This window comes from Tachysurus fulvidraco, chromosome 1 (genome assembly GCF_022655615.1).
Source record: "Tachysurus fulvidraco isolate hzauxx_2018 chromosome 1, HZAU_PFXX_2.0, whole genome shotgun sequence".
Lineage (NCBI taxonomy): Eukaryota > Metazoa > Chordata > Actinopteri > Siluriformes > Bagridae > Tachysurus > Tachysurus fulvidraco.
The window spans coordinates 33126362-33153575 of record NC_062518.1 but is presented as its reverse complement, the minus strand read 5'-3'; the positions used below and the strand labels follow the sequence as shown (position 1 = coordinate 33153575).

The 27214-nt window shown below is 37.1% G+C and overlaps 2 protein-coding genes across 8 annotated transcripts; both read left to right on the top strand.

Annotated features, from left to right (window-relative positions):
* The first annotated feature begins 6547 nt into the window (after positions 1-6547).
* Positions 6548-13068, top strand: tkfc (triokinase/FMN cyclase). Of its 5 annotated transcripts, none has more exons than XM_027134422.2 (16): positions 6550-6723; positions 6914-7103; positions 7366-7658; positions 7871-7949; positions 8038-8127; positions 8242-8276; positions 9611-9695; positions 9780-9869; positions 10197-10313; positions 10907-11023; positions 11244-11354; positions 11432-11538; positions 11636-11739; positions 11967-12000; positions 12112-12204; positions 12365-13068. In XM_027134422.2, the coding sequence occupies exons 1-16, from the start codon at positions 6613-6615 to the stop codon at positions 12524-12526; spliced, it is 1818 nt and encodes a 605-aa protein (XP_026990223.2). In that variant the 5' UTR covers positions 6550-6612; the 3' UTR covers positions 12527-13068. The 5 variants fall into 5 exon arrangements, 3 of the variants coding, with proteins under 3 accessions (XP_026990223.2, XP_026990220.2, XP_047671673.1); XM_027134419.2 differs by having other exon boundaries at positions 11217-11354; XR_003438768.2 differs by lacking the exon at positions 11967-12000 and having other exon boundaries at positions 6548-6723; positions 12365-12660.
* Positions 13069-13214: 146 nt separating this feature from the next.
* On the top strand, positions 13215-27214 carry si:dkey-9k7.3 (circularly permutated Ras protein 1). Of its 3 annotated transcripts, XM_027134417.2 has the most exons (20): positions 13215-13571; positions 14457-14514; positions 14679-14765; positions 15281-15373; positions 15507-15593; positions 16328-16425; positions 16575-16775; positions 16899-16949; positions 18499-18588; positions 18801-18952; positions 20638-20719; positions 21137-21249; positions 21408-21492; positions 22424-22530; positions 23246-23355; positions 23608-23719; positions 23801-23941; positions 24247-24340; positions 26777-26824; positions 26911-27214. In XM_027134417.2, exons 2-20 carry the CDS (start codon positions 14457-14459, stop codon positions 27004-27006), a joined length of 1905 nt encoding a protein of 634 aa, XP_026990218.1. In that variant the 5' UTR covers positions 13215-13571; the 3' UTR covers positions 27007-27214. The 3 variants fall into 3 exon arrangements, with proteins under 3 accessions (XP_026990218.1, XP_026990219.1, XP_047671655.1); XM_027134418.2 differs by lacking the exon at positions 26777-26824; XM_047815699.1 differs by lacking the exons at positions 26777-26824; positions 26911-27214 and adding an exon at positions 24749-24937.

The window sequence follows — 27214 nt, the reverse complement described above, 5'->3', positions numbered from 1 at the left end:
CATGACCGAAATGACGAGATCCTGGATACAGGTGGCCGAAATGAGTTTCCTCCGCAGGGTGGCTGGGCACACCTTTAGAGATAGGCTGAGGAGCTCGGTCACTCGGGAGGAGCTCAGAGTAGAGCCGCGCTGCTCCTTCACATCGAGAGGAGTCAGCTGAGGTGGCTTGGGCATCTGTTACGGATGCCTCCTGGACGCCTCCCTGGGGAGGTGTTCCGGGCATGTCCAACCGGGAGGAGGCCCCGGGAAAGACCTAGGACACGCTAGAGGGACTATGTCTCTCGGCTGGCCTGGGAACGCCTCGGTATTCCCCCGGAAGAGCTGGAGAAAGTGTCTGGGGAGAGGGAAGTCTGGGCATCCCTGCTTAGACTGCTGCCCCCGCGACCAGGCCCCGGATAAGCGGTAGAAGATGGATGGATGGATTTCATATTCATCAATTCTGTACATTACAGCATAGCCTTACTTTTTTACCTTTTTACACATTACTTGTATAATAATGTTTATTTGAATGCTTGGAAACACTGATGGGTAAAAGAGAAGAGACCTGTAGAACTAGCAACCTATAGATTCAAGATTTAAGAGGTTTATTGTCATGTGCACAGTGAAAACACAATAGTTTTGAAGCTGTTTGTGAGTCTTTTTGTCCTCAATCTCACACTCCTGTAGCATCTCCTGTAGCACCAAACGACGAATTTGTTGACCTTTGTGATTCTGATTCTGATCTCCCAGACGGCAGAAGTGTGAAGAGGATGTGAAGGCCACTCCACAGGTGAACTGTTGAGTTTTTATGACATGCTGGAGAGCTTTCTTGTTCTGAACAGTGCATCTTTCCTGCCACACTGTGGTTGAGTTGGAGATCACACTTTGTGTCAGATCACACAAATGCCCACAGCCACATAACAATATCTAAAAGCTTTCACAGGAGAGTGGACATTATAATAGTAAAGGGATTAACTCAGTGTTAATGACAACAGTTTTGGAATAGGATGTAAAACTAATTAAAACCTTGTAAAACCTTGATTTGCTTCTATTTGTGTGTATGTGTGTGGTTGGGTCATTTTGTGTCACTCTGTAACTTTCCATCCAACAGTGCCATCTGTTTTTGGTTTTTGTTATTTTATATATATATATAAAATTTTTATAATATAAATAATAATATATATATTTATATATAATAATATATTTTTATATATATATATATATATATATATATATATATATATATATATATATATATATATATATATATATATATATATATATAAAATAACTGTACAGCCCATACTGCCTGGACTTCTGCTTGGACATTCTCTGCCGGAACATTAGTTGTGTTCCAGCAGTGGGTTTTCTATCGCATGTCTTGTCATACTTATCTTGTTGTATTATTATGTGTATTTATTTTCTCCGCATTGCGGTTAGTTTTGCAGCTTTTTCTCATCTTTTGTCGTCTTTTGTCTTTTATTTCTTGTTTTATGTTTGGCTGGTTTTTGTTTCTAGTTATCATGTATTTATTTTCCCTGTTTTATGTTTTATTAGTAAATCTTATCCCTACATTTGGGTCTGCTATTATCCCCACCAAGCTTGACACCGGATGTTGAAAGGATATTGCCACTTCAGTAACCTGTTGTGAAAAGAAGAATGTGGCAGCAGGCGGGACCCATGCTGTCATGTTTATCGCCTCCTCACAATGTTGAGCCGTGAAGATGTTGTCAAGACATACTCGCACATGTTCAAAAGGACAGCCATTCTGCCACCGGCACATGGACCTCTGGAGCAAGAGGTTCCACAATCTTAAGAAGGCACTTACCAATTCCTCTGTCTTTCAGAATCCAAAATTTAGCCTCCCCTTTAATCATCCACACAAATGTCTCAGAGACAGGACTGGGCACCCTCCCCTTCTCAGACCTTTGAGTCCTCTAATTTCAGTAGGAATCTGAGCCCTGCTGAGAAGAAATATGCCACAGTACAGTTTGAAGCTCTAGTAATAAGGTGGTTAATGAAGGCCCTTCAGCTCTATCTGGCAGACTGACTACACACCTTTGCAGTGAAATCAGCCTCCCTTTGTGAAGAAACTCCAAGATTTAAATAAAAATGTGCAAAGGTGCCACGAGTTGCACTAATTATCGGCAATATTACAGAGAGCCTATAAGAGCACTTTGTAAAAAATATGCTTTGTGTAAAAATTAGCAAAAAATTTAAATGGACCAAGTTTCACAGGCATCTCCTGTCCTTGTAAACAATTAGTAATTGAATGGTATAAGAATAAAAGAGTTAGTTTAAGAGCATGTATAAGAGCAAAGTGAGTAGGAGAAAAGGGTACAAAGTCAAAGAATGATATTTACAAGACTGCACAGTCTCTGGCCCATTTCCCCTGATGTGGATTACTTTAACATATTTAAATATATTTGAATAACCTGTATGAATATTTGTGTTATCTAAATGTAGACTACGTATATGGTGCCCAAAGATTGATGTTTTATGGAAATCAGAAGATTGCAGCAGTTTACATTACCAAAACAGATAAACCAGTTGCTCTTAGAATTTTTTTTAATTTGTATTGTTTAAAAAAAATAAAATATTCTAGTGTTAATTTACTATTTTTGGCAATGTTATGAGTATCACATGACTCTGAAATGAATTGTGTATTGACTGAATTCTTAACAGACTGTTAATACCTATATGAATCAGCTATTTAGGCTTATTTAACCCGTGCGTATTATACTGTGATCAAAATAACAGCCACACACCTGAAAACTAATAATTTTTTTCAGTTAAAGAAGTATTCAGACCAAAGAAGTACAAAATTATTGTTATTAAATTTTAATTAATTGAAAGGGAAAGTGCATGACAAGGTGAAAAATGAACATTAAATTTGTGAACCCTGATCTTGTGAGATAGTATAAATAAAGATAAAAAGTGAATACATTTCTGTACTGAAGAAAATCATAAACATATTAAATTACGTATTCACACATATGACCTTGTATTTTTCTCCCTGCCTGTTGTTTCTCTTAGCATTTTAGTTAATATTTTAATAAATTATAATTTTGTAAATGATTGTTCATTTTATTCATTTTTTCAGTTTGAAATAATTACAATATACGTACAATATATAAAAGACTTTCTTATATTGTATTTGCATGCTGCCAAGAATTTTTTTTGTTTATTTATTCAACACTGTTAATTATCACCAAAAAGATCCATCGTGTCCATCATGCTGCAGGCCAAATTTCCATTAGTGGTTTAAGGCAGAAACTTTATATCGTGTGACAGGGAAATTCCACTTGTCAGTTGACATTTACCATAATTACAAAAGCTGATATTTACCAAACTAGGTTGATCTTTTGGTGTTATAGAAAGAAAACCCCCAGAATGTGCAAGGCAGGTGTATTCAAGAACAAAAATTGACAAGCACTCCACAATAAACCTTAATTAAAAATTGTTTTATGAATAATAGGATGACATTAAATACCTTTTGTGGTCTACGTGATGACAAGATTTTATTATACACAGACTATTATACACAGACTTTGACCTTGTTTATACATCAAGGAAATGTTCTCCTTTTTTAATCTCGACACAAATATTCTACAACAGGTTTGGCAGCATTGAGGAAAGGATTAAAGGTATTGAACGGTCTGAAACAGGAAGTGAAGTCCACCTAAGAAACCCAGAAATCCAGGAAAAAAATAAATAAAATTAAATCAGAAAATAGTCATCCATGGTAGATACTCATCTAATGTTAGATGCCGGGCTTAAGGTTATCCTGCTGGGTCTATGTCTGGCTGAGTCCTTCTGTCAGGAAACAGGGGTGTTTTCAGGGATAAAATCTAGACCCAGATGCTTAACGGAAAAGGGGAATTTATTAAGGAACAAAAACATAGAAAAAGCACTGGGGATGACAAAGCAACTGAAATAATAATTAAAAAAAAAAAAAAAAAAAAAAACAGAACCTGCCAGAATGTCCCTGCTAGTGTCCAGGCAGGGAATTGTCCAAGTATTTACATTTACATTTCCAGCATTGGGCAGGCACTCTTATTCAGAGCGATACTAGAGATTACTGCAGTACTAGAGATTACTAATAAAAACAACAACAGACATAACTATGGGCCTGTTAAAAAAACAACTGTGACAAATGTGCACAAGTTTGGGTTTTATTTGAATCATTGTGTGTTTTTTCATTATGTGTTCAACGCAGATTTATCCATATCACTAGTCAAATGGTCACCTGCTTTGCGAAAAATGTTTGGCAGCTTTGTATAAAAAGACCTGTTTTCGTGTGCTTCTTCAATGAATAAACAGACATTAGCTGTGAGATAACTGGAAGCTTTTTAATTTTTCCCTAAATATTTAGACCTAAGGTGAAGTTAGGTATACACAAATGTTTGGTCTGAATTTTCTCTTTATGACCAAGGACTAGTCACAATGGACAAATTGTGATTCTCAGAATATTATGGAACTTCAGGTATAGTGAATGTACTGTTTTCATCATTTTTATTTAATTATTATTAGTAGTACTATTATTATTGTTATTATTATTTTATTTGCAGCACTACAATGATGTTGATTTCAAGACACTAATTGGTTTGATAATGCATCCTACATCAAATAAATTGAAGTGAAATCAAATAGAATTAGATGCAATTAAATGTGTGTTAGAAATGGCAGTGAACCTAACATAAATTACCAAAAAATTATTATCTGTATTGTCCTCTCTGAAAGTATGGTGAAAACTAGGCCACAATCCCAGAGTAGACATTTAGATCTGTTAATGGGTTCATCCAACTGTGCACACCTGGGCAGTAAGCAACACTTATCTCATGTTCCAGTATTTTTATCACTTGAAAAATGGGTTGATTCATACAAATGGTGCATTGTTTTAAATTGATTAACACATCTAAATGTAAATATCAGGAAATGATATTCTGAGATTCTGTTCTATCAGTTCAAATATATATTTTTATCAACTACCCATACAGTAGGTCTTCAATGAATAGCAAAAAAATCAATAGAAGAATTGGCCATTCCTATAATTTTGAAGGGGGGTGTCAATTTTTCACTGGGGTTTTTGAAGTGTCATTCTCAGTATTTTCCATCTACAGATAAAAAGACTCCTGGTATCATCATGGAACTCTATGTGGACAACTACACCTCCACCATATCCAACTGTTCCTGCTGCACTTTAATGACAAGTACATACAATAGCATTATGTGCCAAATTAGCTTCTACATTCAAGCGATTGTGATATGCATTATCATCCTCCCTCTCAACATTTGGACTCTTTGGCTAATAAAGAAGGCAAACACCACAAACAGGAGCTCTACACCTTCTGACCTACTACATTTTAACGTGATTTTTGCATCTGTCATTTTTTGCATAGGTTTGGCTCTTAAATGCCTATTCATAATTTACATATCAAACATCTATTTATATTATGGTTCAGTTTACATTAGGATAATTAGCTTAATTGCACAAACTCAATTCCACACCTGGAACTTTCTGGAACATTACCTGGCTGTAGTTCACCCCATCATCTACCTGAAGCTGAAAAAATTTAGGTACAAAATGGTGTGGGTGAGTTTCACTTGGGTTACAGCCACTGCTTTTGGAGGAACTGGTATTTTTGTACAGAAAACAGTTGCTACATTTGTATATATTATACCTTTGTCTGGGTTGACTGCATTAATACTGTTCTGTGGTATGGCAACTTTATCTGCTTTAAAGAAACCTAATCCAGGTGATGGAGAAAGGGGGAAAAAAATGCACAATCAGAAGCTTAAAGCTTTTAGAATCATTACATTGACCCTAGTGGTGTTAATTGTTAGTTACTCTCCATACATATTTGTTAATATCATCTGGCAACAGATACGTCCAGAAGTAATTTGTACAGCCCAAACAATTGTGAACACTCTCCTTTTTCCTGGATTTGTTGTTCAGTCATTGCTCTACATCTCACGCTTCTTCAAAGAACAGGGCCCTTAATATATACACAGTCATGAGTTGTAAACTAACAGAATCGTTTATCTCATTGAAGATAAAGTGTTTACAAAATGACTCTTAAAAACATTACTATAAGCAGCAAAACATATAGAGCATCGTGATAATAATATACATTATCAATAATTTGTTGAATACAACATGCCTTTGCCTAAGCATCTGTCTTATTGTCGTGTGTCTATTGTATCGACATTGTGAACACTAATAAATCAAACACTGTGACTGAATTTAATGTGAAACGAATTGTGCTGAAGAGACATGAACATCAACAATTAGATTTATTTATGTAAAAAAATATTTTCTTTAATCACCATAGTACAGACACTGAAGCTGGACAAATGGACAAATATTAGCACTTAAATTACTCAAACTACTAAAATACTAAATTGCATGTTACGTTTTAGTTTAAATATTAACATCAGGTCAAGTACAAAGTGCTGGAAAGTTGGCTTCAGTAAAATGGCGACGTTATTGATCTGTTTGTTTGAAGTCAAAATGAAAGTAGAGATTCATGTCTGTGGTTTGTTCGAACTGCGCATGAATATATTGCGTCATCAGTAAGGGCGGAAGTACGAACTTGTAAACAATACAAACCTGCATACTAGCATACTACTATGATAAAGTTGCACGATACGAATGCACTTTACTGTCGGCTACTATTTAGTGCAGTAGGATGCACCTTTGCCCGGTTCTTTTCGGGACACAATCTACGGAGGTCTATGGAGGTAAGCAGATTGTTGACATCTGTTGAAATCTTACAAACATGCAGTATGAATTTTTTTTTATGTAAGAGTTTTTAAGCCTACTACAGAGTTAAGACAAACTGTAGCTGTTGCTGTCCATGCATTTTGAGAAAAGTAGATGTCAGAATAAATATGTTACTCTAAAATTATCTGAAATCTGTGGGTCTGACAGGTACAGAGAAAGTTGCTGAACTCTGTGGAGCGGTGTGTGGATGAGGCCCTGGAGGGCACAGTGAGCAGCAATAGGGGGTTAATGCTCCTGAGGGGTCACAGGGTGGCACTACGCTCTGACCTCCACAACCTGAAGGGCAAAGTGGCACTGATCTCTGGAGGTGGTTCAGGACATGAGCCTGCACATGCAGGTCAGTTTTGAGTTCTCAATGTGCTGCTCCGTCTAACTTTAGACAATGGTTTCTGATGATAATATTTTATTCAGCGTTTAAAGCTGTCGTTTCATGGTGGTTTTTTTTTAAATTTTTTTAGATTTAGACATTGCACAAACATAGATGTTGTAGTAACAGTGCATACATAGTATGGGAAATGCTTCACATATCTAAGCCTAATTATAAAATGATTAAAATCCCTATGGTTCCACTGATGTCAACAATGATTTTTTTCTTTCAGGCTACATTGGAAGAGGGATGCTATCAGCTGCAGTAGCAGGAGCAGTGTTTTCCTCCCCTCCTCCTGGCAGTATTCTTGCTGCCATCATGACCCTTTGGCAGAGTGGTACTTCAGGTGTCCTGCTGCTGGTTAAGAACTACACAGGCGATCGTCTGAACTTTGGCCTAGCTGCAGAAAAAGCACGTACACAAGGAGTCCCTGTGGACATGGTAGTTGTGGCCGATGACTGTGCTTTTACTCAGCCCAGCAAAGCAGGCAGGAGAGGACTTTGTGGAACAGTGTTTATTCATAAGGTACGAAACTCATTTTACAGATCTGGAGATTATATAGAGGATGTGGTTCACCAACACCAGTTTAAACCATCTGATGATCTTTGTTTTGTTTAAAAAGCGTTGGTAATGATCTTTCATATGGCCGGTCATATCTGCCAATAAAGAAGTTTGAAACATCATTTTGCACGACTCTTATTAATTAATTATTCACTTTTTGTGTGTAAAATCTGTAGCTGGCTGGTGCGCTGGCTGAGGAAAGCTGTCCACTAGATGTGATTGTTGCTAAAGTGTCAACTGCAGTAAAAAACATTGGTGAGAGTAATTACCAAGCACATACTATATGATTCATTTCTACCAGGAAACTAAGCATAATCAGAGTAGTGCTCTTTCATTGTTTTAGGGACTCTGGGTGTCAGTCTGTCTCCATGCAGTGTGCCAGGATGCCTACCCACATTTCAGGTTCTGCCTGGAGATATGGAGCTAGGACTAGGTACAGAGGAGATTGAGAGAAGTCTATATTTATGTCCTTATTGTGTTGAATGATTAACAAATTGCTTTAGTGGATTATTAAATTATGGAACAGAGCATGCCTATGTCTCTGCAGGAATCCATGGAGAGCCGGGCATTAAAAAGTTCAAGGTCAGTCAACTATTTGTGCTTTTCTTTTTTTTTGCAGACTTTGTTGATTAGTATCTTAACTGGTTTTATTTATACTACTGCTTACTTGATTTAGTTCAGTTCAATTCAATCAAATTGAAATGCTTTTATTTTAACATATATCTAATTTTTTTGTCACCCATATATTTGTAGCAAGTGTCATAACAGTATACAAACATACTGTACATTACAAACAAGGAAGTGGTAATAATCCACATTGACCATTAACTATTTAAAGTAACACATACAAATTACACTCTCTGAGCACTTTATTAGGAACACTTGTACACCTGCTTATGCATCAGTTATGTAATTAGTTAATTGTATGGCATCAGTAAAATTCGTAAAATCCATCAGATACAGACCAGCAGCCTCAGGTCATGTTCACATCAGCCATCAGTATAAAGGCAAAAAGTGATCTCAGTAAGAACAAAGTCTAGTACAGATGGAAATGTTTTATTGATGAGAGAGGTCAATGGAGAATGGCCAGAATGGTTTGTGCTTACAGAAGGGGTAACTCAGATAACCAGTCCTTATCATTTTGGTGAGCAGAAATAAAACATTTCAAAATGCACAGCACATTGAGCCTTGACACATGGGTTTCAACAGTAGAATACCAACATTGGGTTCCACTCCCATTAGTCAACAGAAAGCTGAGGTTTCCGTTGGCACAGACATGATAATGAACCATGTCACAATTAAAATCTTCTTATACTGTTTTTTTAAACATGACAATAAGTTCAGTGTTCTTCAGAGACCTTCCCAGTCACCGGATGTGTATCCAGACAACACCCCTGGGGTGTGGTAAAACAGTAGATTCACAGATTGACAGAGCTCCTTCAAAAAATGCAAGCATTGTAGGATATAATCATGTCAACATAGACCAAAATCTCAAAGGAAAGTTTGTGACATCTTGTTTGTGACATGCCCTGCGATGTGTTGGCATGCCGTCCAGGGTGTATCCTGCCTTGATTCCCGATGACGCCTGAGATAGGCACAGGCTCCCCGTGACCCGAGAAGTTCGGATAAGCGTTTGAAAATGAATTAATGAATGAATGAATGTTTGTGACATCTTGAAGAATTTGAGGCTGTTTTGAGTTCAAAGTATTAGTATTATTCCTAATCAATACTAGTATGATGTTCCGTATAATATCATTGTTCTTTTTATAATACATATATCATATTATGATATATTGTTATGAGATGACAATATTATGTCATATTATGAGATATTATTGATAAATGAGGTCCTTCTAAAAAAGAGCCTGATGAAATTCTGTTAGCTTTACAATATTTGGATGGATTTCTTTGTTTAGCTTGCCTCTGCTGATGACGTTGTCAGGATTATGATTGATCACATGACTGACCCTTCCAGCCAATCACATCTGCCTCTAAAATCAGGTATGCTGTAAGCCACAGGGTATTGGGTGAAATAGCACTTTCTTTCATGTTTCATGTGTGATGATGTCTGTTTTTCCCTTATAGATGACACTGTGGTCCTCTGTGTGAACAATCTTGGTGCTCTGTCTTGTTTGGAGATGGCTGTTGTCACGAGAGCTGCTATCAACTGTTTAAGTGAGACTATATTTATGTTTACATTTTCAACACACCACTTTCTCTAAAATGACTTAGGGTTAAAAGAAGGTTTGAAAGAAGAAATTGGGTTTGAAAGAAGATGAGGTCCAGTTCAAGGGCTTAATGGTCTCACTGTCCTGAGACTGCTGAGAACAGTTAGGAAGAGTTTGAAGGTTTCCATACCTTCATGTTTTATGGTTTTTACACTAACATATCAGTAACTATCAGGTTGAAAGAGCTGTTTCTGTGGAAAACAAACTATATTTACATTATTTCATATACCGTCCATTAATATGCACTATTTGATGTATCTCTGGCTATTTGTAGTGGGCCGAGGAGTGCAGGTTGCCAGGGTGATGTCTGGCTCATTCATGACCTCACTGGAGATGGCGGGCATGTCTCTCTCTCTCATGAGAGTGGATGAGGAGATACTCCGACTGTTTGGTGAATTCATTTTATCTAAATTCGTATTTAATATAGGAGACCATTCTGACCAAAGTACAGTATTAGCATCTTTGAGGAAGGCTTTGCTTTGCTCCACTTGACACAAAGATACCATGTCAGTACACCGTGTGTCATCTTGGTATGATTGGGGTTAGGGTTTGTTTCATTTTCCTATATTTCACTGATAGACCACACTGATTTGAGTACAAGCACTTGTTGTGTGTGTATATAAATAAAAACCTTTTTTTTACATTTTTAATCAAAGACTTCAGTTTTCAGATGACCAGCATTCATTAAATGATAGTTCCTATTTCTATATAAGGACATTTCAGTGGAATTTTTTTTTTAAATTCTCTTGAACTTTTTCATAATGAATTATCAGGACCAGCTTCTTGGAATTATTAGGTTTTAAAAATACCATCTATTAATTGGAAAAGACTAGTTGTGATACAATTTCTTCTCTCAACAACGACATCTGTATATATAATACTTCAGTCCTCTGTTACAAAGTTTGATTTTAAACTCTATTTAGTTAGATAGTACAGAGATTTGTTTAATTTTATTTAAATTCTTATGGCCTTTAACCTTTGCAGATGCTAAAACCTCAGCACCTGCCTGGCCTAACCTCAGCAGTGAGTGTTTAAGTGGGAGGAACCTGTATGTGGAACCCACTGTGAGACCAACTGCTGGTGAAACAAAAACTGAACAAGGTTAAAGGCTTGACTAATGAAATGTGGGCTACCCCCAAACCTCATCTTTTTTCTATTCAGAATTTTTCTTTTATTTGTCTCTTGTAAGTCTCATGCTTGATACTGTGTGTATTAAATTTGGAGACTCTTGATTTTTTTATTTAATAATTTATATTTATTATAAGTGTTAATTCAATGTTCCGTTTGCCATTAGGTCCATTTTCTTTTGTGGCATGTCTAGTTTTGAAATCCATTTGCAAAGCTCTCTTACAATGGAAGGAAGAGCTCAATGCCCTGGATCGTGCTGCAGGAGATGGAGACTGTGGGAGCACACATGCTCTTGCTGCTACTGGTGGGCAGTACCAGTATACCAAATAATTTGTTGAGTTTCATTGAGATTTCTTTCTACTGATGCATTACCTACTGCAGCTATCGAAGAGTGGATGCAGACCACCACAATCCCAGGAACTCCGTATCTACTCCTGACTGCCCTTGCTGGATTGGTGGAGGAGAGAATGGGTGGATCTTCAGGAGCAGTATGGAAATAAATATCTAACAAATGTCATACAAACAAAACTGTACTGCATGCAGCATTACCTAGTAATGAGGTCTGCTGTTACTGTCTTCTGTCAGCTGTATAGTCTGTTCCTGACAGCAGCTGCACCCTGCCTAAAGGAAAGCTGTGATAGTAAAGACTGGGCTAAAGCTATTCATGCTGGGACTGAAGCAATGAAAAGGTAGCTATTGAGAACATTCATCTATCTTCAACATCTATCTTAACATTCTTTCTATATTAATATTTTCTAACTCACACTGCAAAATAATTTGACTAGCATGTTTTAAATATTGATGGTCAAGAGTAAAAATCCAATCTAGTAAATCTAGTGACATCAAGTGAGAGAGTTTATCTTGTTGATGTTAGATGTAGTCTCTATTTTAATTATTAGAACCTATTTTCTGATAGGTATGGAGGTGCTGTACCTGGTGACAGAACAATGGTAAAACTACTATTGTAATAATTTTGCCCATGTTTGATCTCTAACTGGGTAAATCAGATATGCAGTTTGCATTGAAATATTGACATGAGCACTTCTTACTTTCCCTTTGAGCTGGATGCACTGTGCCCTGCAGCAGATGAGCTGATGAAGTTTTCCACAGCTTCTCCAGGTGGACATATGGCTGTGCTACAGGCAGCCGTGGAGGTACAGTTCACTGGCACTCAAACAATCCTTCCTCTGTTTCCTTAAAACAATTGTCCATGTTTTCATTTGTGTTTCAGTTACATGATTCTTACAAGATTGGTTCTTGTTTATTTGCTTTTCAGTCCAGAGCTCATATTAATATTTGTTTGCTCTTAAACAGAAAGCAGAGTTGGGTGCAGAGTCCACCCGTGACCTCACTGCCAAAGCAGGCCGAGCGAGTTACATTGCATCCGAGCGCCTGACTCAGCCTGACCCTGGTGCTATGGCTGTAGCTGCCATTTTCCGAGCTATGTTTGATGCTCTGAAAAGGAAGGACCAATGATCTACTCTGGTGTCATGACATAAAACATGGATCAGAGAGGACACTCTGTATTGTTGGGGGAAAGCCAACTAATATACACAAGTACACTAAATCAACTACAGCAAGGACCATTCCACAAATAATACAGTGACTAATTGCACTGAAACTAACAGTATTCGAATGGTACATTACTCTACTTAATTCGTCTTTAAGTAAGATTAAGTAATCTATTCATGGCCAAAACAGGATGAAGCAATGGTAGAGCAGAACGGATATTTACAGGAAAGGGGTTTTTTGTTTTCCCTTATTACTGATCGAGATAAATGCAGACATAAATACATTTTGAGTTTATATCCTTATTGAGAAATTATTATGCAATTATGTTTCATTGCATAAGTCATGCTAAGTTAGTCTCCCATTCAAGAAAGTCCCTGTCAGAAACCACATAGAAGGACTACTGTGACACAGACAAGTGTTTTCGATTCTCTGTATTATTTAACATTGCCAGCATTGTAAATGAAGAATATATCAATTTAAGCGTAATAAATTAAAATCTATTCAAATGTCTATTGTTTATTATTTTACATGAATAGGTCATATTCTCCAAAAATAGATGTCTTTCAGAATGTGGATTCTGTTCAAATTTTTTAGCGTAAACAGATTTCAAAGATGAAAACATCTTCAGATCATAGCTGTTAACACAGAGATGGCAAAAGAAAAGGAGGGCTATTGACATGCTTTCGCACCTGTGTGTACAGTTTTTTAGTTAAAAATAGAGTCAGGAAGTGAAGCACCCAGCTCAGAGACAGAATACAGACAAATGGAATTTTGAGTCAAAGTCCTTGCTAGTTTTAATTTTTATTTTTATATGCATTTTTAAACATATGCCTTTTTCAGGTTCGTGCTCTTTCCTATTCTGTCATTTTGTTACTTCCTGCTTCTTTTTCTCACACACACACACACACACACACACACACACACACACACATACACAGACATAGAGGCGTCAGCGTCAGAAGTAGCACATGCTGAGTAACATATCGACCTGAAAACAAGCAGCATAAAGGTACAATTTTAAACAGACTTTTAATCTATACATTTTCCATACAACATTGTTTTTAATGCCTGAAGGATTTGTCTGTCATCTGTAAATGTCTGGATTTCAGTTAAAGATTTTGGTGAAACCTATGTTATTGATGGCTTTTGCTTGGTTTAATATGATTGAGTGAAGTTTTATGTCATTTAAAAGGATATGATGGCTCCCAGGGCAGTAAATCCAAATAACAATCAATTGTATATTTACACAGATTTTTATTAATGCTTGATGCATTTGTGATGTATGTACTTATTTTTGTCAATCAAAATTTTTGTTAGGCCAAAAACACATCACAGTTGTGGATTTGTGTAAAAAAACAACATAAATTCAGTTTGACTGCTGTTTACATCAAGTTATGTGTTTCCTAATTATGTTTTAAATATTTTTTAATGTGTTTAAAAAAGCTTAAAAACACAAAAAAAAATTGATGTGACTGAAACTTTTGTTGATGTGACTGAAACTTTTGTTGATGTGACTGAAACTGATGTTTCCTCCTTAATCTAGCCAAGGAGGAAATTGTTCATATTAATATTACTAGAGAAGTATAGTCGCTTATACATTAACATATTATTATTAACAGATTTCTAAGATTTTTGTAGTGCTGCAAAGCAAAGCAGGAAATGAGATCAGCCTAAAGATTGAAGGCAGCTAATTTACTGCTCTCTATATGCACCATCATTGTCTTTCTTTTTTAAATCTGAAACACAGCTCACAGTTTAAATGTGCAATAAGACATGAAACATAGAAAAATAAATAGAAAAGAAATGCATACATGGTTTAGTCCAGACATTGGTACAATACACAAACAGTACTGGAACATTATTGATCTCTCTGTTCCTGATTTTGTTCCTTTAGATGGAGTTTGCCTGCAGTCATGTTGTCTGTAACTGGAGGCCTGAGAATCTAGCAGAAGGTAAGACCTTGGAATTTTATTCAACACAAAATTCATTTTAACACTCCACTGAATTGATATAAAAGACCGATATCAAAAAGTCACAAAAATAATAAGTAAATACTATACAATTGAATCAGTTTATTGCTTGTTCATTCAATTCTGGCTCCTTCATTGTATCACAGGTCTTTCCACCATGCTGCCCTCTGGTTTGTCCAGAAAAAAGTCAGAACATCCTTATGACAATCGCATTGCTGTCATCCCAAAGCCTAGTGAGTTACTAACTTTTGTCTTTGCCCTATTAGTGATTTTTTTTGTGTTATTTCTGTGGGGTGATGTTTTTAATTAAACAGTTGTATGATGTATGAGATATTTTAATGAACTATTACTTTATAGTAATTTTAGAAGCTGTAATTTAATATATTAGAAAAAAGAAATAATTATATTAATTAGTCAATAATAAGACATTTTTAGATGTGTACATATGTTCTTAATTGCTACCTACACCACCATTACTTTGTCAATAATTTCACTATCCCCTCTGCAGAGTTTTAAATGTCATGTTAAAAATGCTTTTCACTGCAAAGTTATAAGATGATGAATTAAAAAAAAAACAACCAAAAAAAAAAACTTTCACTTCCTGTTGTGGGTGTAGGAACAAAGATGTCATGAATGATTTTCCAGAAAGTCAGTGATCAAAGAAAAATTATCTACTTCCTGGAAACACTTTCTTATTATATGTTAATTCTGATGATGTTTGCTTTTTAAATGTTTGTTTTATCTACAGTCCTTCCTTTAACACCACCACCCGTACCTCCTCGTCGCTTAACACAGAAACACTTTCGACCTATTTCAATGCCTCCTCCAGTACCACCTCGAGGTGAGAAAACATCCTACACACATTTCATACATTTGCTATGTGCAACATATATTGTTTGCTGTTTAGTATTTTGGGTTAAGCAGCAACTTTTTGTATAAGTAAAGTATATGTGTATCTTTTCTTTCACTCACAGGACTGGAGGGTAAAGGACAGGCCAGTGTTAAAGCCAATGTCAATGTGGTGTTACTCAAGGTCGGGAGTCTTGTGGACATAAACAAAGGTGAGATCTTAGTGGTTGTTATATGTGCAGTTGTGGTTTTTATTATTATTATTATTATTATTTCCTAGGAATATTATTCTGACCTTACAGTGTCCTAGGTATGTTATTCTGACCTTAGATTGTCCCTAATCATGTTATTCTGCCCCTAGTGTGTCCCTAGGTATGTTATTCTGACCTTAGAGTGTCCCTAGAGTGTCCGTAAGCATGTTATTCTGTCCCTAGAGTGGCCCCAGGTATATTATTCTGACCTTAGAGTGTCCACAGGTATATTATTCTGACACTAGAGTGTCCCTAGGTATGTTATTGTGACATTAGCGTGTCCCTAGAGTGTCCCTGGGTATGTTATTCAGACCTTTTTGAATGTTCCTAGAGTGACCCTAAGCATGTTATTCTGAGCTTAGAGTGTCCCTAAGCATGTTATTCTGTCCCTAGAGTGTCCCCAGGTATATTATTCTGACCTTAGAGTGTCCCTAAGCATGTTATTCTGACCTTAGAGTGTCCCTACGCATGTTATTCTGCCCCTAGTGTGTCCCTAGGTATGTTATTCTGACCTTAGAGTCCATGTCCCTAGGTATTATTATTATTATTATTATTATTATTATTATTATTATTATTATTATTATTATTATTATCAGACTAATTTGCTTTATTGGTGCACATTTGTAGCCAAAAAAATGTTAATGAATGAGCACTATTTTCTACTTCATTAACTAATATTAGTGACCTTTTCTCAGCATCCAGTATACAGAGCATTCAGAAACCAGTGCACTGTGCGAAATGTAGAGCCATCATGTCCTCTGTGAGCAACTCACAAACCGGCCCAATCACATCAGTAAGCGACTACAAAATCAAACTTTTAAAGAACTAATGTGTAAATGGATAAGACTTGAAGATTAATTAATTCTCTCTCTCTCTCTCTCTCTCTCTCTCTCTCTCTCTCTCTCTCTCTCTCTCTCTCTCTCTCTCTTTCATTTTCTCTAGACATGGTCATGTGAGTTTTGCGGTAATCAGAATGCCCTCTCTCAGAGTGAGTTAAAAATGGGCCGTTCTCCTCTGTGGACTCCGCCAGGCAGAGACGTGCTCTATGTAGACGAGGAGATAGACACAGACTATGTGAACCTAGAGGACATGCTGGTAGTCTTCTGTGTGGACATTTCTGGTAGCATGAGTGTCACATCAGAGGTTACTCCTTTTTCGAGTCTATAAGCTTTCTCATACGTCCATCCAATGTTTCTTGTGCCTTCTCTTCTTAGGAAACTGTTTCACCATTTTGTTTGTTTTTTTCTTAATATGTCACTCACTTAGGTGTCTCCTGGTAACAGCATGAGATCACCCACCTATGTATCACGATTGCAGGTGACCAGTGACTCTATTGCCATCCTTTCAATATAAAACTGTAAATGCCACCAGTATATATATATACTGGTTGGTTTTAGATTTCCCACATTTGAACTATTTGCAAATTGTTGATGCTTGCTTGGGTGATGCTGTTGTAAAGTGGGTAGTGTTGTAATCTCACAACTATGGGGTGCCCAGTTTGATCCTGAGTTCAGTTATGTTTTGAGGTTCACACGATCTCCTGTGTCCTCAGGGTTCCTCTGGGCATTTTGAGTGGATCGGGTATCGGTGGTTCGTGACCGATCCAAATCCGATACCTGTGGTCATGGGCGTCGGCCCCATTATTTGTGGGTGGGACAGGACCCACCCATTCTTTAAGACCAATAATATTGGATGGACCCACCCACTTTTACCATCTCTATTCAGCACATTTGTCTTTTTTTTATTACTTTTCAGAGCGCCACCAGTCTAATCCATTCTGCTTGAGGAATGCCCTAATAAATTAAACTCCATTCTGAATTTTACCTACAGCATTGACCACGCTTCCTGAAATCCATGGGCATTGGAACCATTATATATGGGTGGGACAGGACACACACTTTTTATTTACTCCCGACGCCCATGCCCATGGTGGTTGATTAATGAACAGCAAACATCATAGACTATTGCTTGAACTTATAAGAAAAATACACTTATATATTGAATTACATTAATGTAAATAAGCATAATAAATTTTATGGGAAATGTGTTGTACACATTTCTGCGACTGCGACGGACAGACAAGTTTAGCAGGCACACATTTCTGCGACTGCGACAGACAGACAAGTTTAGCAGGCGCCCTTTCCATTTACCTCAGCGAGTTAATCGTGTCGCTTATTTGGGTGCAAGGTTTACTGTTTAATACATTTTGCATTGTGTTTCAAGTTCCAATTTAAGATTCACTTTAAAATATTGTTTTTTCTTCAGAAAATAATTAAATTTAATAATTGCAGTATATATGGTTTAGATTGTTATATACCACTAACTGTTAAAACTTCTGTTTGCTAGTGCATTAATACATTTTAAGGTTTCTCGTGTTTTCATTTTTCATCCAGTAAAGCATTTTTGTAATTCTTTGCCAGAAACAAATAAATCTTAATAACTAAGCGAGTTGTATAAATTCTTTAGTTTTAAAGGTAGAAAAGAACACACATATCGGTTCGGTATCAGCCGATACTGGCAAACGCTGATATCTGAATCGGATCGGAAGAGAAAAAGTGGTATTGGTGCATCCCTACTTGCCACCCACCTTCAAAAACATGCAAGCAAGTGTTTTGGCAACAACAATTTGCCCCTGTTTGTTTGAATGTGTGTATAATGGTCATCAATTATGTTGTACTCATCTCTTGTGCCCTGTGATAAGCTTCTGGCCCATTGTGACCTTGAGAAGGTTACTGAAGATGAAGGAATGAATATAGCCAAGTTGTTTATTGTTGCAATTTACTAAATCTCAGTGCTCCTATATCTGTTTATGTACAGTATGTTACATGTAGATGGACAATTGACCATTTGTTTATTGTATTTATAGGGTGTCCAAGAGGCGCTACAGTTGGCACTGTCCTCACTGCATAAATCATCACCACACCGTCGGGTAGCACTGGTCACTTTTAATGATGAGGTAAAGAAACAAATGGGATGAGAGAGAGAGAGAGAGAGAGAGAGAGAGAGAGAGAGAGAGAGAGAGAGAGAGAGAGATACTACTCTGATATATACACCAGTATACCCTATTTCTTATCAGATCAATGTCATCAATGTTGACATAAGTGTAATAGAAATCCCTGCAAATGTTTATCAATGAGAAGTCAGCACTGTGTGGGTTTGTTTTGTCAGGTAACAGTGTATGGGGATGGTACTGGAGTTCCTCTGTGTCTGCGGGACTGGGCTTTAGTAGACTATGATCATGTGAGAGAGCAAGGAGAGAAGTACACAACACCACACTGCATTGCTGAGACCCACCAGTGCCTCACACAAAGAATCAAAGAGTGAGTAGATGTCTACTCATTTGTTATTGAGATATCGAGTTTTACTCATTCGCCTTCTTACTCTTTCTACACCTGTCTCTAACCCATCAGAATGGTGTTATTCTTTAATGCATGTCAGAAATGAACTTTTAGCACATAATTAAAAAGAGAAACTAAAGAGAAATTACATGTCTATCATTAATTCATTGGTTGTTGATGGAAAAATGATTGACAACAAAAAGGAAATCCTCAGAAAACTTTGTCTGTCCTGTTACTGAATAATGCTGTGTATTTACCATTACTGTGTGTGCATGTAGGTGTGTTTTAGTATGCAGTGTGTCAGTTAGCGCTCCTCAGTCTATATCAATAAGGAGAAAAACACTTGAACAGACCTTTAATCAGCTGGCATGAGTAGATGTTCTGATAAATTTTAACATTCATTAAAATATCTTGTCATGTTATCAAACTGTTAAGGTCAGGTTACTTGTGATGGTTGCAGCTCTGTTGGCATATAAAAGCTTCTTATCCCTGGCTGCAGTTTTGGTTCTAATCTTCTAAGGGAAGTTGTGGCCTATTGGTTAATGAGTCTGACTCCTAACCCTAAGGTTGTGGGTTCTAGTCTCGGGCCAAGGCACCAAACCCCCCAACTGCTCCCCGGGTGCCGCAGCATAAATGGCTGCCCACTGCTCCGGGTGTGTGTTCACGGTGTGTGTGTGTTCACTGCTGTGTGTATGCACTTTGGATGGGTTAAATGCAGAGAACAAATTCTGAGTATGGGTCACCATGCTTAGCCGTATGTCAGGTCACTTTCACTACTTTGATCGAAGATTTATGCTTTCAATTCACTTGATGTGATTTGATTTCAGAATGTCTTATATCTTTTAGTTTATTTAACTGCTGCTGCATGCTCAGGGTTGTTGATTTGAGGATTGTGTATATTGTAAAGGTTTATTTTAAGAAGTACTCTCTTGAAAAATAGTTATTCATAAAATCTTTGGATAATTGTTGGCGTAGTTTAAAAAAAAAGGTTTCAGTAAAATTATTTACGTGGTTCTACATAGAAACCTTTCTGAGTGCCTGTCTTTATTTTGCTACATGGAAGATGTAGTTAGATGATGGATGAAGATTTTAGTTTTTTCAGTCTGTAGGGGAGGAAGTTGGTTGGACAGAAATATGGTTTCTGTTTCTTTTTCACTACTATGGTACTATAAATCCTCACACCTTCTAATTTCTTGTCTGCTATTCTAATTTCTTGTCTGCTATACTCTATTGCTATATATATATATATATATATATATATATATATATATATATATATATATATATATATATATATATATATATATATAATTTGTTTATCAGATTGTATTTGCTGCTCTTGCATTTAATTGTGTGCTAACTTGTGCACCCCCCAGTGGCTGGTTTCATTACCTGCCCGGGAATTGAATTCCGAACACTAGGGAACAAATTACCTTGACACCCTGTGCAATCAATACATAACAGAGGAGTTTAAATAAATGCATGTATAGCCACCAGCAGTGTCCTTAACTGTGAGAATGAAGGATGATTGCTTGTTTCCTGCATATTGACATGATCAGTCATTTTGAGATTCATGTTGTTAGTGACATGTTATACTGTGGTCACTTCTGTCTACTTCTCTATCCACCTTTTTAAAAAAATCTTTGGGTTATTTTGTGTTATTCCAGATTGAGGGAGCATGGAGCCACAGCACTAGGTCCTGCAGCACTCATCTCTGTTGCTATGGCCTCTCAATTTGCAGGTTCAAAGGTGAGCTTTTAGTGTGTACTAATATTGTACTAATATTAACAATAATATTGTGATATTAAAGGAAAAAATACCACCAAAAATTTCACTTAAGCCATATGTAGCCTGTGTAGTAAAGCGTGTTTGGTATCTGAATTTTACTTCCTTTAGTATTACTTTGACAAAGAAAGACACAGATAGTCTCAAAACTTAGTTGAAATTGAAATTGAAAGTCTGTAAGTTCTTAGGATTGTGATGAATTAAGAGTGCAATTTGCACAATGCTAAACTGATAATTAAACTTTCATTCTGCTTCTTAGCATTGTAAACATTTCTTGGCTCATTGTCTAAATATGCTTTTTAATCTCCATTTTATTTCAAGTTGAACTATCTTTGAGTTTTCATTCTTTCTTTATGTCCTGTTCTATATATTTGCTTGTAGGTCATAATTTGCACAGACGGACGGGCCAACATCGGCCTGGGCCAGTTAGAACAAGAATGTGCAGATTCAGTATATTTCTACAACCAGTTAGCCAGTCAAGCAGCAGAAAAAGGGTGAGTCACAAACCTCTTCTGTAATAACAATTTCCGATTATTAGGTACAAGTCTAAAGTTATATGTGCTAAAATTGGCCCAGCCAGTGCATTTAATTATTTTTTTTTAATTATAAATATTAATCGTAGTTAACTAAATGTCACTGTGGTTTTCTGCAGAGTGATCGTGTCAGTGATGACATTTGAGGAAGAGGACTGCAGCCTGGCGGAAGTAGGAAAATTAGCTGACCACACAGGAGGCAGGGTGAGTGAGCAAAACACCACATAAATATCCATCTATAAATATCCTCTGTATCTATTTTTTAAATTTCCATCAATCGAAAAATCATGAGTGAGTGCTGGTGTACATAATATTCATAATTGTTTTTTATGAATGAGGTTTTATACAACAGTGAAATGTTTTATTTTACTAAATATAATCACCGTTTTTGTCCAATCAAAATAGTGGACCAGAACTAACTAACTTTCTATAGTAACTGATAATTCACATAAACTTGTATGGCTATCTATCTATCCATCTATCTATCTATCTATATCTATATCTATAACTATATCTATATCTATAACTATATGTGTGTATATATATATATACACATATATATATATGTGTGTGTATATATATATATATATATATATATATATATATATGTATATGTGTGTGTGTGTGTGTGTGTGTGTGTATATATATAGCCATACAATATATATATATATATATATATATATATATATATATATATAGCCATACTATATATATATACATATGCAATATTACACTATAATATAATCTAACGGTAGTACTTTGTACGGTAGTGACTGTGATCTACAACAATATTTGTAACAATGGCCCCAATGAAAAAGAAGACTGAGAAGGAGACAATTATGTTGAAAATGAAAAAGAAATAATTGTGACGCACGAACCTGGTGTTTGACTGACCTTTTATGGTTTTATAATCAGATTGCATCTACAATCTGCACCATTTTCAAGAAGAAGGACAAAATAAAGGCGGTAGACAGTGAAAGGGGTGACAAATCATTGCTATTGTATATAGCTAACTATAACTGACATTTCCTACGTACAACCTTTTGATTATTGTTAAGGTTCTTCAAAAAGGATATAAATCAGAACAGAGCATCTTACAGTTGCATACAGTATGTGCACTATTTTCTGTCTCCAGATCAACAGAGTCAACATTTGTACAGTTGGATCAGAAATCCAGACTGCACTGGCTGACAATGTCTTAGCCACTAATGTTGAAGCCACCCTGCTTGCACCTAAGGGCGTGTGAGTATCAGTTCATTCTATAAGGATCTTCTAATTTGCAAGTTAGATCAAACTGTCAGGACTCAGCCCGGACTTTGGCCATGCGCATTTGTTGATGTTTTGTGTCAGGTGTCTGCCCCGCCCTTGTCTCTTCCTCCCCGCTTCTGCACACCTGTTCTTCATGTCTAATTGTCTTGTCTATTTAGTTGAGCCACGTTGCCTTGAGCAGCGCTGAATCCTCTGTTGTCTCCGTCGTCGTTGTCTTAGTCGTTGCTGTTGTCTTAGTCGTTGCTGTTGTCTTAGTCGTTGCTGTTGTCTTAGTCGCTGTTGTCTTAGTCGTGCCTGCTGTTGTCTTAGTCGTGCCTGCTGTTGTCTTAGTCGTGCCTGCTGTTGTCTTTGTCCTGTTCTGTGTTTTTAGTTAATAAACCCTGTTTAAATTTAGCTATCGTGCATTTGGTTCTCTATTATCCCCGCATCCCTGATACAAACACTTTATTTGTGTTTTGATAAGAAAGAATTCTATTAAGCCTGGAAACAACACATTATATCTGACTGTTCATGAAATTAGCAGTTGTTAAGAGTGAAGAATTGAAACTTAAACTAACTTGCTTTCAAGATGATGATGATTTTTTTTTTACTTCAGTAGAGTTTTCTATCCTTTATTTTTTCTGTTTCTGGTACACTTTGTTTCTATAGGGTGCTTCCACCTGAAATAATCATTTTTTTGGTCCTGCAGGTATTACCCTTTTGAGGAGGACAACCATAGGCTGGTTAGAGAGATTGGAAATGTTACAAGTGAAGTGGAGATCACTTTCCAGTTTGCTGTCAAACCAGACAGAGTTGAGGGTAAGTGAAGAGAAAATATTATTTCAATTATAAACAGATTTCACAGAATGCTTAAAAAGTTGAATTGCCATCCTGTAAACTGGTTATTTCAAATTGTATTTTTGTTTGCTTGCTTGTTTTACTTTTTACAGCACTCTAGCAGATTTGTTTACTCTTGTCATAAATTTTATTTATTTAATTAATTTTCATTCCATTAAGCCTTGCTTTTGACATTTAATAGTGCTAAAATACGAAATGCACCTATTTTTGCAGGTTTTCAGAGAAGAGACCGAGTTCCCTTCCAGCTTCAGCTGTCTTTTAAAACTCGAGATTTAAAAAAAGTCACCAGAGTCATCACACAGCAGAAGCGTGTGACCACCAGCAGGTAGCTCTGCATACAAACGCACAAAAATTGTGAAAATTTAATCCAGTTTAGCAAGAATTCACACAGTTTCTTTATCTATAGCTGGGTGTGGGCAGGAAGCCTGAACATGGCTGTGTTGGGTGTTCACTGTGCCCAGCTATGTGCCCGCCTCACCATGGAAGGCAGGATCCAGGAAGCTCAAAGTCAACTCAAAGCCCAGCAGGACCTCCTCAGAGACATCAGGTGTGTTTGTGTAGCGGTTTGTGCTGAACTTGCACATTTACAGCATTTGCCAGATGCCCTTATCCAGGGCGATGTAAAAAAGTGCTTACTGTAAGTCTCTATCATTGGATACATTAACTCTGGTTCACTAGGTTACATACTTAAGATATCAGAGTCCCAAACTCTGTTCAAAGTTTTTTTTAAGCATGTGCTTAACACTAATGAGAGAATTTTATTGCAGTCTTACTGTAAATTTTAATCAGTATCTCTGTATGTATAAGTTAGTGTGTTTAACACTTTTAACTCTTAGTTAATTTGTCAAACAGTGAACAGAAGCCAAGTCCTAAAGAAGAGAGTATCTATGGAAATTGGATCAGTACCATGAGTATGATCTGTGAAGACCTGAACCCTGATACAAAGGTCAGAACAAAGGTCTTCTCAAACAGTTAAACATATTTATATTTTATAAGTAGAAAGATTTTTATTGTCTTTCCTCTCTATAGCTTGTATACACTTGAATGAAATGTTGTTTATCCAGGACTATAGTGCAATATATAACTGTACATATACATTTACAGCATTTGGCAGATTCCCTTATCCAGAGCAACGTACAAAAGTACTTTTAAGTCTCCATCATTAAATACATTAACTCTGGTTCACTAGGTTACAGACTTAAGATACCATATCTAAAATCACTCTTCAAATTTTTTTTAAATTACACACACACACCAAACAGGGAAGAAAGTGCTAGTTGAACTGTTTCATGAATAAGTAGGTCTTTAACAGTCATTTGAAAATAGCCAGTGACTCAGCTGTCTGGACCCCTAGGGGAAGTTCATTCACCACCATGGTGCCAGAACAGAAACGAGTCTTGTCGTATACTTACCTCCTACCCTGAGAGATGGTGGGACCAGTTGAGCAGTGCTGTAAGCTTTGATGGGGTGAGGTGCAGTGCAAGGAGTGATAAGAGCTTTGAGGTAAGAGGGAGCTGGTCCATTTTTGGCTTTGTAGGAAAGCATCAGTGTTTTGAATCTAATGCATGCAGCTACCGGAAGCCAGTGGAGGGATCATAGCAGCGGGATGGCATGCGTGAACTTAGGCAGGTTGAAAACAAGTCATGCAGCTGCATTCTGGTTCATTTGCAGAGGACGAATTGCATTCATAAGTAGACCTGTCAACAGTGTGTTACAATAGTCCAGTCTTGAGATGACGAGACTGAACAAGAACCTGAGCAGCCTGTGTGGACAAAAATGGAAGACAGTTGAGTGTCCATGGTTACCCCAAGGTTGCAAGCTGTGACTGAAGTTGAGATCAGATCATTGTGTAGGGATATTGCAAGATCATACCAGGGAATGAATCACCTAGGATGATCAGCAGTTCAGTTTTGCTACTATTGAGCTTCAACTGATTAGCCATCATCCACAATGATATGTCTGCCAGACATGCTGAGATCCGAACAGAAGCTGTGGTATCTGAGGGTGGGAAAGAGAAGATAAGTTGTTTATCATTGGTATAGCAGTGGTGAAAGAACCTGAGTAAATAACTTTTACCAAGAGAGTGAGTATACAGGAAGAAAAGAAGAGGACCATGTATTAAGCCCTGTGGGACACCAGCGGAGAGTCTGCTTGGAGCAGCCTTAGAACTGCTAGAACTGATCTAGCAGCATGTAGTTTCTCAGAGACATCCAAAAGGGCTGTCTCTGTTGAATGTGCTGCGTTAAAGCCAGACTGGTTGGGATCCTGGAGGTTCTTCTGTGAGAGATGTTGATTATATACAATGCGTTCAAGAATTTTTAAAAGAAAAGAGAGAAGTGATACCTGTAGTCTGTAGTTACTGATGTCTTATGGATCCAGAGCAGGTTTCTTCAGGATGGGAATAACCCTTGCTCTCTTGAAGGTAGTTGGTACATGACTACTGTAGATGTTATGGATCCATTGATAATAGTGGTAATGAAGGGCAGAAGGTCTTGCGAGATGTTCTGGAGCATAGTGCAAGGGAGTGGATCCAAAGGGCAGGTGGTAGGATTGCAAGGCCCCATGAGTTATAAAATATCTTCTGCTGCTACGGTTGAGAAATGTGGCAATGAAGGGGAGTAGGGTAATCCTGACTGAAATGTAGGTGCAGTCAGGGCAGATGTGAAGGTCCTGCAGATTTTCTCAAGCTTTTCGTGGTAAAAAGAAACAAAGTCTTCTGCAGTCAAGGACGATGAAGCAGGTGGAGCTGTAGGGTTGAGTAGAGAAGAGATGATGGTGTGGAGCTTATGAGGGTCTTGTGCTGAAGCTTTAAGGTTATCCTTGTAGAAGGTCTTGGCCAGGAGTGTACGATAAAAGTCTGCAAATCTGCATCAAGTTGTGATTTCTTCCACTTTCTCACAAGACTACATAAAGTGCAAACTATTCAGTAGTGTAGCAGAAATAAGTGTGTATGTGTAAGTGTACAAGCAGCTCGATCAATCATAATTTTAACAAATCATCCAACGACCTTTTTAAATGTAATTTTACTACTGAACTTAAATTCAAAGAAATAAAAAAAAAATCCATTAATTCGTGTCATTGCACAGATTTCCACTGTGACACCAGATGTTTGTCTGTTTTGATATGCTCATGCACATGAGATGAAAATCCTTTGGTGCATCGCTATCAGATCATGGGATGTGGGAGCTCAGTGGTTAAGGTGTTGTACTACTGATCAGAATGTCATGGGTTCGAATCCCAGGTCCACCCAGTTGCCATTGCTGGTCAATTGCTCAGTTAAATAAATTGAAATCACTCTGGATAAGGGTGTCTGCTAAATGCCAGAAATGTAAATGTCATGGTGGTGGTGATAGTGAAATTTCCCCGTCTTTACTTTCTTCAGGCTAACAGAAGCAGCACCACCATTTGTGCCACACGAACACATTCCACAGTACGTTCTGGAAGGTTAAGTGCTTCTCTCTCTATCTGTCTTTCATGCTCACTGCTGTTTGGCTCAGGAGATTTTCTTTTTTGCAGGGTTTGTCAGATGAGGCAGCAGAAGTGGTGTATCAGATGAAGAGGGTGACAAGTGTGGGCCAGAGGGAGGAGAAAGCAGCTATATTAGAAAGTTGAAAAGAAGGTGGATTTATTGTCAGAACAGTAGTAAGTAACATGATTAACTATGGACCAGAAAACAGTTTGATGTCTTTGTGTATTCAATAATGGAATATTTTATCTTGTATATCTTGTATGCTGCTGGGCAGTAGGTGGCAATCTCTGTTAAGACAAGTTACTAAATTATGGAGACTACATGCAACTATATATATCTAAAAGTCCTAAT

Coding starts and splice junctions, on each gene's coding strand:
- tkfc (XM_027134419.2), top strand. CDS start 6,613: ATGATAAAGTTGCACGATACGAATGCACTTTACTGTCGGCTACTATTT. Junction 10,314..10,906: donor GGAGATACTCCGACTGTTTG/GTGAATTCATTT, acceptor TAACCTTTGCAG/ATGCTAAAACCTCAGCACCT. Junction 12,001..12,111: donor TACCTGGTGACAGAACAATG/GTAAAACTACTA, acceptor TTTCCCTTTGAG/CTGGATGCACTGTGCCCTGC.
- si:dkey-9k7.3 (XM_027134417.2), top strand. CDS start 14,457: ATGGAGTTTGCCTGCAGTCATGTTGTCTGTAACTGGAGGCCTGAGAAT. Junction 16,776..16,898: donor GCATGAGTGTCACATCAGAG/GTTACTCCTTTT, acceptor TCACTCACTTAG/GTGTCTCCTGGTAACAGCAT. Junction 18,589..18,800: donor TGGTCACTTTTAATGATGAG/GTAAAGAAACAA, acceptor TTGTTTTGTCAG/GTAACAGTGTATGGGGATGG.